A 12,307-nucleotide genomic window follows, 5' to 3' on the forward strand; every position below is an offset into this window, starting at 1 on the left:
ACATCAATCAACTGAAGTTGACAATAGGTTCTGTCGAAAAATGTCTTCCAAACTTAAAAGTTTTGTCGTTTTCTTTAAATTCTTGACTTGTCTGCTAGTATCAAGACCCAAATAGATAAACGTAATAAAATGGCCAGTCGTCCAAGCAAGACACTGATAAGCTAAAACAAAGCACATATTGACTCAGAAACTACAATCAACTTATATAATACAAAATGTAGCGGCTACAGTTCACAAATTAAAATTTTCCCACCTGATAAGAACGATGGCATTAAATCAGTATTGGTTTTACACTAAACAACCTTCGGTTTGTTTTCCACCACTGGCACTACGACGGATGGAATAGTCAAGTCAAGTCAAAATTTAGCATTGCTATTGTTTTAAGAATCCTTTCCAATTAAGACTATCATTAGTTTTCTCTGTCTTCCTTTTATAAAAAAAAACTGTTCACCTCTTACAGAGGAAGCCATTTGTAACTGCAAGTTATTTTTTATGGGAAAGCAAAAGTCCAGAACACCTGGATTTGATTTTCCCTTGTTACTGATCAGATACAGAATCTTGTTTGTAGCTTCGTACCAGAGGCAAAGAGGAACGATATGTTTCGTGTCGGTCAATAAAATTAGGTAGTGCGGTAATTTTAAAGCTAAGTATTTAAATGATCACTGAGAAACTCATAATAATCACAAAAGAAAGCGATATAGAAGGGTCCTATTTTTTTGGTTTTCAGCGGTTCAGCTGAATTTCGCAGGCGGACTGAGATTGGATACTTCGTTCGCATTTCAGTTTTTTCATGGTTATTAAGTCATCAGTAATTATTATCCTTTGTAAACCAGCTGCCTTAAGCAAAGAAGGAAACGCAATTTAGCAAACAGATGAAGGCAAAGACTTGTATGATGCCCTGCATGAGAGAAAGCCTTTTTAGCCAATCAGAGTGCGCGGAGAATCCAATCTAAGTTTCAATAAGAGGATCAAAGAAGGAAAGCTTTTAAAAACCAGCAAAATTGCATTTCATTTCTAAATAAAAAGAGTCTTAATTCACTGAAGGTTGTGCTTCTGAAGGGTCGGCATGGACATTACCGTTGAGCTTACAAAGTATAGCTACAGATCATGTTACTGACATCGAATTCGACGATTTCTTTTAGTCGCAACGAAACTTCACTGGGCCAAAACAACTGCTCCTACTTGATTGTCGATTCGACTGCCGAGAGAATTTCCAAACTTTTCGCTTATTGTTTTATTTTACTGGGAAGTTTTTTGGGGAACATCTCCATAATCATCATCGTCTACAAACACCGAGATTTGCGAAAGACAGTGAACTATTTCATTTTGAACATGGCTGTGTCTGACCTGCTGCTCCCGCTGAGTGCTATCCCTGTTGAAATCACTCAACTGATGACTGACTCTCGGCATTGGAACGTGAGTGGAATCTTAGGTTCGATTTTTTGTGCGTCTTATTATTTTATCCGTGATTTTTCCCTCCATGTTTCCACTCAAAGCTTGGTATGGATAGCAGTTGATAGATTTATCGCCGTGGTTTTTCCAATAAAAGTTGGACTTATTTCAACCAAAATTCGCACAATAGCTATTACTTCGACCTGGATTTTTGCAGGAGTGTTAAACATCCCATGGCTATTAACATCCAAACTTGTAGAACGTGGTAATAACTGCACGTTTTGCCTGGTGATATACAAAGTCGGACCAGTTTTTGCTGACCAGGAGGCTATCGCAGCGTATATTTGGCTTCATCCGACCTTTGTATCTATCGTTCCGTTATTTGTGATAACCGTTTTATATTTTGTGATAGCAGTTTCCTTGAAAAAACAGAGTAAAGCCCTCACGGACACCGCACCAAGTCTGCAACGACATTCACTAAAGAAACGAAGACAAGCTATTCGAATGGCGGTTGCTATCGTAGTTTCGTTTTACATTTGTGTTATTCCTCAAACGCTAGTATATTTCGTATCCCACTTGAGACCTTCTTGTGCTTTTTTAACACCATCTGTTTACTTCATCGCGAGTTTTGCGTTTTCCTCGTCTACTGTTATCAATCCAACAATTTGCTTGTCATTTGTTGGGAGTTACCGTCGTGGATTGAGAAACATTTTGTGTTCCTTCGTCACGAAGCGGAACAATAAGGTGACGAAATGCGAGCAAATAACTCTTAAGAGAATAAGGCATATTCCTGATGGAAACTGTGGATGACACAGAAAACCAAGAGGAAACATTGGATGCCTTCTTTGTGGTGAAACTCGTGAGGTGTCAGTATTTGGCTTAACAAGCACGAAATCCTTTGAGAAACGAAGAAACGTCTTTATCACTGTTTACGACTCGAGGAAGTTAGAAGAAAGAAATAAGACAACTGAACTTTTGAGAACCTAGTACAATGCTATTTCGGGTAATTTTTTTAAAATTTGAAACTGGAAGTTTTGGTTCAATAGAATTCCTCATCGGATTTACTCAAATTAGCATCTCTAGCCGGATTCACATGTAACCGTTTTCATAGATGGTATTGAAATAGCTAGTTAGCTTGTTCGTAATGAGATATATGTGAAATATTGAGAAAATATGTTTGGGTCTTGTAATTTTTTCTCGTATTTCTTGCGAGCTCAGCGATTTCTATACTGACCTACTAGAGAACCAGTAGTGGATCCAGACCTTGAGCTAAGGGGGGGGGGGGGGAGCCCCTTTTTGTTTTGCTTGCCCTGCCGGCTTTTCTTCCTTCTGTGATTTCTTCTTTTCTTTCCCAAAATAGGGGGGGGGGGGGGGCGGGGCGCGCCCCCGAACCCCTTCCCCAAATCCACCAATGAGGACTTTGGCTATTTTAATGTTGTCACTTTACTTTTCTTTAGAATCCCGTGCATTTTGAAGTTACTTTTTGCGTGGGAGATGCACTAAAATTGTCGGTCATACATAAGTAAACGGGTTTCACAGCTATTATTAAAGCCATTGGTGTAATTCCAATATTGTACAAACTCAGGTAGCTGAGATCCAGCATTTGATAGCTTATGATCTCGAATTCGCAGCTGAATCAATATAGAGGAAATTGCTAGAAAAGTATTTGCTATTGCTATTTTAAGGTGTCTGCCGACCGACTTAAGTGCCATCCTAAACCATGACAAGGTCTTGGTTTTATCACGAAACCATTAGCACTTTAGGAGCACTGTTTGCAATGCGTTCAATTAGTGTCAAGCTTGCGCTTAGTATGCGCTTTAGCCGTGCTTCTCAGAGTTTTAAAACCGAAAGTTTAACAAAAAAGGGCCGTTTCTAACCATCAAATCAGTTTTTTGGCTGCCGTGACGCTAAATGGAGCTCAGTTTAGCTGAAAAAGCTATTTTTTGACCAAAAAGATAGATTTCTCGTAGATAAGCTACGAAATGTCCAATATCTTAATATGGTGCATGCGCATAAGCCAACTTTTTTTTTCTGCGACTGCCCGTTCCAAGTTTTTTTTCTTTACCCCTTTCCTTTCCTTTTTCCCGGCCCTTGTACTCTCGCTACCTTTTGCATTTCATATTCTTTTTGGCTGTCATAAAAAGTTGTGTGTCAATCATGGGCAAAGCCTGGAAATGGGACCTTGATCAATTATAGGTATAATGGGCCATTTTACCACCATTTTTGCACCAAAACTGATAACGTTGTTTTTCTATTTGCTAAGCCAGAGTGTCGTTGATAACCAACACCGACTTTTGCGCGGATAGATCTTTCCTTGCTCTACCATCTGCTTACCAAGAATATCTTAGTGGTGACATTTAAATTGATGACGTCACAAGTGGTACAAAGAGCACGATCATTAAGCACGCGTACATGCGTAATCAGGATGAAAGGGGTTATCACATTAATTATTTATCCATTGGGACGGAGAGATTTTGCTCACGAGAACTCACTCGCATTTTTTAGCCTCTGCGAAGACATCCACGCACGCACGTAGTAGTATTATCCGCAGTCGTATGTTTAAAAATAACATTGAGAGGGATAAGGCGAATTACCTTCATCATCTCTTGACTATTCATACTGTGGCACAAAGCCACATGCAGAGAGAAACCACGTTTCACAGATCATTCTTTTTTGTAGTCCTTTTACAAACAAGTGATTTCGTTGGCTCATAAAACAGATGCCATTTCAGAATGAAAAAAAGATGTTTAATCCTTGCTCAGCATATAGTTTTTGATGATTTTGAATCTGTTCTCCTACTGTGATGTCATAAGGGGATCAATCAATCAACACTTTATTTATACATGTTGCTTCTAAGAACTAAGTAAGAAAAGAAAAGGTAAAGTCTGCATACGAGCCAAGCGGTCCACCAGGCCTGAGCTTATCCCGGTTTCTGTAGCATGAAGCGACTAGGAGTATTTCTACTTCCCCCTGGATGGGATGCTAGTCCATCTCAGGGTCACTCGCAACATTAAGTTCACAGTACCCATTTATACACCTGGGTGGAGAGAGGCACGGTGAGAGTAAAGTGTTTTGCCCAAGAACACAACACGATGTCCTCGACCAGGGCTCGAACCCGGAACGTTCGATCCGGAGACGAGCGCACTAACCAAAGAAAGAACTAAAAGCTAAGTAAGCTCGATCAAAATGCAAACGTGCATGTCACCAATACAAAGTACTATTGAAAAGCGGAAATTAGCTTTCGGTGATCAGGTGAATAATGTAAAAGTGTCAATCGTTGTTAAAAGTTCTTTCTTGAAATATAATTGAACTTATTACAACATGCAACCTTAGATTAACAAAAAAAACTAAAGTAAATTTACATCGCCAACATTATACTATTACAAATTAAAGAAAGGTCTCCAATAGTAGATATGAGCTTCACAATCACTACCGAATAAATTGCTGAATATTTTATCTCAATGGATCTATTAGTTGCTTTCATCTGTACAGCTAGAACTATTGACATATTTTCTTGTTCATCTATTTTACATTGAAAAGTATAAGTAAGGAGTTAAAAATACTTAAACTCATAGCGCGAAAGAGATCTCTCTTAAAACGGGTATACCTGACGTTTTGATAAAAAGGTTTCTCTGCTGTCATTGAGCAATAGTTACGACATGGCCGATGGAAGTTCAATTGTCAATGCAAACAACCTTAGAGCCTTTTGTACTCTGGTACAGTTGATAAGAATCGCTTTGAAATTAGAAAGCTGTCAATGATGGTTTAGTATAGCGGGTCGCAAATTCCCGCTGTTACGCGGCAAGCGGCTAGTGTTCTCTTTGGCCCACGATTTAACCTACATCAGGGATTGAATCTTTTTAGAGCTGATTTCTAGTGGAATTTCTTTCTGTTTTGATAGTCGCCATAGACTTGTCGAGCTTGCTGTGTTATTTAAACTTGATTAGAAATAGCTTTATTCATTTGCTTCCATAAGCGTGTGTAATAAAACTATTGAAGATGTCTTTACAAATATCAAGGAATTAATAAACAGAGAATCAAAGACAAATCTTTAGTTCAATGGTTATTGCACAATGCAAAGGAGATCATTTGAAATGGTCAATACATAAAGCTCTCTCAAGCTTAAGAACGTGAATACAAATCCAACTTTACCTTTTTAATAACTAGTTAAAACAATTTCTACATTACATGCAAGACTAACGAATATACAACTACTTGGAGGCTTTATACTACACCAAAACTGTCAATTTAACAAAGTGAGAAATTTCAATGCCATGAATGTTTGACTGATTTCAGTGAATTCAGTGGTAATGTTGAAAAAAAAAGATGTCTTGTTTTCATCGTTATAAAGTCCTAGCTTTGTGACTACTGTTAAAATAACCTATACTAAAACGTGATTATGTTGTTAAAAATGAAACACTTGGTGTTTGTTCCTCGGTATAAATAAAGTTTCCTCGACATTTCTTATCGAAGTTTGCTTTAGTGTTCTAGCATTTACATGTACATTTTTCGCAACAGAGATAAACCATATCTCTACAAAACAGTGTTCAATGTCAGAGTTTGGTTATAGTTATTATTTTTTTTTGTGATCCTGAAAGGCTGTCGATAGCTTTCTCCACGTAGAGTTTTTATCTTCATTAGATTTGATTATCCGCAGTTTGGCGTCACATGGCGTACAGTTTTCTGCTTGCACAAGGACATAAAATGTTCCTCAGGCCACGACGATAACTTTCAACAAATGACAGACAAATTATTGGATTGACGGTGGAAGATAAGTAAAACGAGAAACTCGACACAAAAAATAGTCTTCTCTGAATGGCACAAGAAGATCTCCCGTATGGGATGAAATATACCAGAGTGTTTGGAATAACACAAAAGTAACACAAAACCAAGATAGCAACTGCCATTTTAATAGCTTGTCTTCGTTTCTTCGAGGCATGACATTGTGCGTTTGAAGGGGTGCCCGCGAGTACCTTTCTCTGCAGTTTTAAGGTAATTGTTATCGCAGTGTACATAACGGTTATTACAACTAACGGAGCAATGATAAGTAAAGAAAACTGAAGCCAAACATATGTCACGTTAGCTTTCTTTTTAAAGAGAAATGATTCCATATTTGTCTCTGCACAAGCTGTGTCATTGCCACGCGCAACAAGTTTCGAAGATATTAGCAGTGGAAAATTGACAAAGCCTGCACAAATCCAGGTAGAAACGATGGCTATCGTTCGAATCTTGCTTGAAATAAGTCCAAGTTTCATTGGAAAAACCACGGCGACAAATCTATCAATTGCTATCCACACCAAGCTTTGCGTTGACACAAGAAAAGACACATAGCCTGCGAAAAAGAACAACTTGCACAAAATCGCTCCTAGGATTCCACTGACGTACCAATGCCTTGAGTCGGTCACCAACTCAGTTATTTTAACTGGGAGTATAATCAGAGAAAAAACTAAATCAGACAAGGCCATGTTCACGATGAAGTAGTTGATTGTTTTTCGTAAATCTCGATTCTTGTAGACGATGAAGATTATGAAGATGTTTCCAAATAAACTGCCCGGTAGAATAAAACAGTACGCGAAGAGTTTGGAAAATCTCTCTGCAGTGGAATCAACAAAGGGACACGTGGAGTTCACTTGGTCCTGTGCAGATTTGCTGGAATTTAGTGGATCTGTTGTATTGTTCCACCAGGACATGATGTAGTGCTGTACATCAACCACACTATTGATGCTAGTGCTTAAAAAACACACCCTTATATGAGCATATGCTTCCTTGCAACTGATTAAAACGGAAAAACAATTTCCATTCTCGTTGTTTTAAGCTGTCAGTCAAGGATATATATATTAAAATCCAGCATTATTAACTTTCCTTCTTTCATTCATAGAAAATAAAACAATCAGCTTTGATTAAACATCAGCAGGCTTACAGAATGTAATAAGGACTTCATCAGTGTAAAACAACGACTTAGTTTGCATAAAATGACAACATCGTAATTGAAAGTTCATATCATGTTGTAAACATATCCCTCCAACAGAATTCATCTGCATGTTTTCTCCATCTTCGAAAGGCTTAACGGCCGGATGGACAAACAAGAGTCAGGTCCAAATGAATTATTATAATTTTTGTACGAACCTGTACAAATAAAAAACCGTATTCAGTATATTATGATTATTTGTCTGTTCTTTACTAACAGGAGGTTTACTTCACAGCAAGCATAATGAGGAACAGTGGAGCCGCTGTTGTACTTCCGAAAGTGAATCTTGAATCTTGAATTTGCTTGGAAAAGTTTTTATTTTTTATTTTAGTTTTAGGTGCTTTAATTTTTAATTCTTTACCTTTGAAAACTAGGCAGATTAGCCGTAGGGTATTGTTCAGGGAGTATTGTTCCCGGTGTAGCGTAGTTCGCATTAGTTATCAGTATTAGCATATTGTTACAGAGTTATTTTTACCTTTTTATCTTTATATTTTACATTTTTCTTTAAGCAGGACCCCTTTGATAACATTACTCGTGTACTTAAGGGTTATCTTGTATAAATATTCGTTATAATTGTTATTATTATTATTATTATTATTATTATTATAAAACTTAGTTTTGTGTTGGCATACGTGGATGACCTTCAGAAATGAGCTATCGAAAGGCGAATTTAACTTGTGTAAGGCGCGTTTAAGAATGTAAACAACCTTAAATATTAATTTAATAACGTCTTTCAAATTCTCCGCCTTACGTTAATATTACATGACAAATTTACTAGACGGGAAGACATGAGAGATTATGGTTCGTGAATAGCGAAGGACTCCACTATTCATCCAGGAGAGTTTTCATCTTCTTCAGAATTATTTGCTCGCTTTTCGTCATCATATTGTTCCTCCTTTTAACATAGGGACATACAATGTTTCTCAATCCACGACGGTAGCTTTCGACAAAGGACAGACAAATTATTGGATTGACAATGGACGATAAGTGAAACCAGAAACTCGCCACAAAATGTACTACTCTCTGGAGGGCACAAGAAGGTTTCCAGTATGGAATGAAATATAGCAAAACGTGTGGAGTTACACAGAGGTAAAACAACACTACTATAAGAACCGCCATTTTAACAGCTTGTCTTCGTTTCGTCATAGCATATCGTTGATTATCTGTTGCGTTGTCCTTGAGGGTTTTGATATTTTGCCTTTTTAAGGTAACTACTATCCCAGTGTACAAAACGGTTATTGAAAATAAGGGACCGATAATCAAGAAAGTAAATTGAAACCAAACATATGTCGAGTTAGCCTTTTGGTTCACAAAATATGATTCTGAATTTACCTCAGTGCAAACTGTGTCATTGTCACGTACAACAAGTTTCGAAGATATTAGTACTGGAAAACTGAAAAAGCCTGCACAAATCCAGGTAGAAACGATGGCTATCGTTCGAATCTTACTTGAAATAAGTCCAAGTTTCATTGGAAAAACTACGGCGACAAATCTGTCAATTGCTGTCCACACCAAGCTTTGCGTGGACACATGAAGAGAAACCAGGCTGGCGAAAAAGAACAACTTGCAACAAATTGATCCAAAGATTCCACTGACACGCCAATGAAATGAGTCGGTCACCAACTCAGTTATTTTAACAGGAAAGACGATTAGCGGGTAAACTAAATCAGACAAGGCCATGTTCACGATGAAATAGTTGATTGTTTTTCGTAAATCTCGATTCTTGTAGACGATGATCATTATGAAGATGTTTCCGAATAAACTGCCCAGTAAAATAAAGCCAAATGCAAAAAGTTTGGAAAATCTCTCCGCAGACGAATCAACAAAGGAACACGTGGAGTTCATTTGGTCCTGTGCAGATTTGCTGGAAATTAGTGGGACCGGTGTATTGTTCCACAACGACATGTTGCAGGGCTGTACATCAACCACATTCTCAATGCTAGCGCTTAAAATACACACCCTTTTATGATTGACATTGTTTGTCGCAGTTGATCAACACGGAAAAAAGAATTTCCATTCCCGTTATTTCAAGCTGTCACATGATTCAAGTGCAGTGATATATTTTTAAAGCCAACGTTATTAATTTTCCTTCTTTCATCCGTCATAAGCCTGAAAAAAGTGCAAGAATTTTACAATGGATAATTATGGCAAGCCTGAATTCACAGGAAATAAAACAATGAGCTCTGACTAAACAGCATTAGTCTTGCAGCAGATAATAAGGACTTCATCAGTGTAAAACAATGACTTTTGGATAAAACGATAATACTGTAATTGAAATTTCATATTATTTTGTAAGATATCCCTGCAATATAATTCATCTACATGTCAGTTTTCTCCTTCTTCAACAAGTTTTATGACCGGATGGAATAACTAGCGTCAAGTCCAAATAAATTATTTTAATTTTTGTACGAAACCGGTACTAATAGAGACTTTGTACAGTATATTATGATTATTTGTCTATCTTTTCAATAACAGGTTATTTACCTCACAGAGAGCATAGAAAGGAAGTGACAGCAATTAAACGTTACAAAAACTTAGTGTTCTGGCTACTTGACATGGAGTTATGGTAACACGAAGGAATACTATTTTAAATAAGGAGATTTCTGTCGGTTGGACTGAGGACTTCAATCATTTCCCACATTCTACGAGAATCTACTTTACATATAGTCTTAAATCAACAAAACAGTGTATACAACTACTAAATCAGATTTACAATTATAGATTAATAAAAAAAATTATATTTACAATACGGCAAAGTTGCAAGGAGAAATAAAGTTCTAATACAGCGATGCTACTGTACACGATTATTGTCTAAAAAAAACGCGCGCCAATTTTCAACTTAACCAATCGTGAATCGTTAGTGCTAGTTTTCCCGCGCTTTGTGTCAGCTATATATATTTAAATCTAGTTTTGATTGGTTCATTAGATTATCTGTGTCCTTTATGAATGGCTAGAGTGATTACCTTGGTTTTGGTTTTGCGACACTCAATTGAAAACCACCATCCCTCCAATCAAATTCATCGCAATGGATAACAACTTGAAAGAACAATCTCTTTTTCCACTCATCAGGCTAACGGCTCATGGAGTCAAAAAATTCTAGTTCAAATGTGTTTTCCTATTGTTGTGGAACGCCATAAATATATGGACACCATGTCATTTCGATAACTATTGGAGCGGGAGTCATATATTTCAAATTGAAAGCAATGTAATGTAATTAAATCTTAGTAGAAATCACAGAGTTATTGAGGACGTTGGTAATGCTCTCGACCTTTAACGAGACAAAATAATTTTATTGCCAGGCGGATTTTAAAGCCACGTTTAACAGTCAGGTGCATGAATAATTTAAGAGCGTAAATCACTGTAATAACCGTAGATATTAAAAGGGTACACTATGTATTCAAAGAAAAATGAATAATTTTACCCTAAATTATTACTTCTAACAGTAAGGTAGCCGTTGGGAACACTTTTTGCTCGTTTTAACCCGTTTTAATGTTTTTAATGGACTAAAAAGAGAACAATATTATTAAATCAAAATACTTATGCCTCGTGTGAAGATCGAGCTCACGACCTTCAGATTTCTTTGTTAGATTATGAGACTGACGCGCTGCCTACTGCGCTAACGAGGCATCTATGAATTTCCAGATTGCAAAATTTACATGGAAAAGTTTTACTGCAAACTATTAATTTGAATTCTAATTGACCTTATTATAAAGTGCATCCTTAGATTAACAAGAAAAAGTAAAATAGAATTACTTGGGCAACACTGCAATTTTACAAATTAAAGAAAGGTGTAGAATAGTAGCTACGAGCTTGTGTAAGATACAATCACTGCCAAATAAAAAACTCCATATTGCATCTCAGTGGATATAATAGTTGATTTAATCTGAACTCAATAATTCATCTGAAAGTTTCAATTCAATACTCTTACATTATTGAAAGAATGGCATGTTGTTTCTTTCATCGGCTTTCCAGTCAATGGACTAAGTAACGAACTGAAAAAAACTTAAGTACAGAGACTGAAAAATGTTCTTCTTAAAACGGGTATACCTATATTTTCGATAGTCTTCTGAAGACATTTTTTTTAGTTCATCTAACATTTCTCTAGGAATCATGTCTTCAATTTTCAGTTTAGACCTAACAGAAAGCAGCCCATGATAATAACCTCCTGAACAGTGTCAAATGTCTCTTGAAAGTTGTTGGGGTCCTTGGAAGTTCCTTGTCAGTTTTCGCCAGGTAGATTCCTGATTCTTTTTAGAGTTATCCGCTCTCGTTTCGCCCTCTTTTCATCCTGCAGTCCGCAGAAATAACAAACAATGTTTCTTAATCCACGACGGTAACTTTCCACAAATGATAGACTGTCGTGTCTTTTGTATGCGTGTCAACCGAAAATATTTTAAGAACGCCTGCTAGCACGTGAATTCGAATAATTGACAAGTCAAATGAACATCCATCGAATAGAATATCAATAGAATCCGACTGATGTGATAACTTTCGCGTGCACGTGACATTTTGTTTTGAATAAGTACGTTCAACTTTACTCTTTGAGAATTAGTATGTAAGTTAATTCGCGAAGTTCGCGAAGAAAGTTTCGTAAGAGAGCTCAGAGAATTTCGAAGCGAACGTAGATTGAGATGTGATGCGTAGAAACGCATATTAAGGCTAAGAAAAATTGTACGACGCTGTGGAACTCTGAGTTAAAGGTCAAGATTAAAACGTGGAGTTTTCATAGACAAATTATTGGATTGACAACAGAAGATAAGAAAAACATAAAATCTGATTTAAAGGTAAATGATATTTGAAAGGCACAAGAAGGTCTAAAGTAATTTACGAAAGGTAACAAAGTTTGAGGAATAACGCAAATGTAGAACAGCACTAAGATAACAATCGTCATTTTAGTAGCTCGTCTTCGCTTCTTTGCAGAATGTTGTCGTTCATATTGTGCGACAT

The 12,307-nt window shown here is 36.9% G+C and overlaps 4 protein-coding genes and 1 pseudogene across 4 annotated transcripts in view; 1 reads left to right on the top strand and 4 right to left on the bottom strand.

Annotated features, from left to right (window-relative positions):
- LOC145468730 (uncharacterized) overlaps positions 1-12,307 on the bottom strand; it is a 181,602-nt gene that overhangs the window by 102,431 nt on the left and 66,864 nt on the right. The gene's annotated exons all lie outside the window — the stretch shown is intronic.
- Positions 944-2,202, top strand: LOC145468125 (QRFP-like peptide receptor). The gene has a single exon (XM_081451809.1). The coding sequence runs from the start codon at positions 1,108-1,110 to the stop codon at positions 2,200-2,202; it is 1,095 nt and encodes a 364-aa protein (XP_081307935.1). The 5' UTR covers positions 944-1,107.
- LOC145468143 (neuromedin-K receptor-like) lies at positions 5,988-7,256 on the bottom strand. Its single transcript, XM_081451829.1, has one exon. The coding sequence runs from the start codon at positions 7,080-7,082 to the stop codon at positions 6,057-6,059; it is 1,026 nt and encodes a 341-aa protein (XP_081307955.1). The 5' UTR covers positions 7,083-7,256; the 3' UTR covers positions 5,988-6,056.
- On the bottom strand, positions 8,146-9,265 carry LOC145468130 (neuromedin-K receptor-like). Its single transcript, XM_081451814.1, has one exon. The coding sequence runs from the start codon at positions 9,263-9,265 to the stop codon at positions 8,186-8,188; it is 1,080 nt and encodes a 359-aa protein (XP_081307940.1). The 3' UTR covers positions 8,146-8,185.
- Positions 11,462-12,307, bottom strand: part of LOC145468133 (neuropeptide FF receptor 2-like) — a 1,580-nt pseudogene continuing 734 nt past the window's right edge.

Source organism: Orbicella franksi, chromosome 14 (genome assembly GCF_964199315.1).
Source record: "Orbicella franksi chromosome 14, jaOrbFran1.1, whole genome shotgun sequence".
In the NCBI taxonomy this organism is placed as follows: domain Eukaryota; kingdom Metazoa; phylum Cnidaria; class Anthozoa; order Scleractinia; family Merulinidae; genus Orbicella; species Orbicella franksi.

Coding starts and splice junctions, on each gene's coding strand:
- LOC145468143 (XM_081451829.1), bottom strand. CDS start 7,082: ATGTCCTGGTGGAACAATACAACAGATCCACTAAATTCCAGCAAATCT.
- LOC145468125 (XM_081451809.1), top strand. CDS start 1,108: ATGTTACTGACATCGAATTCGACGATTTCTTTTAGTCGCAACGAAACT.
- LOC145468130 (XM_081451814.1), bottom strand. CDS start 9,265: ATGTCGTTGTGGAACAATACACCGGTCCCACTAATTTCCAGCAAATCT.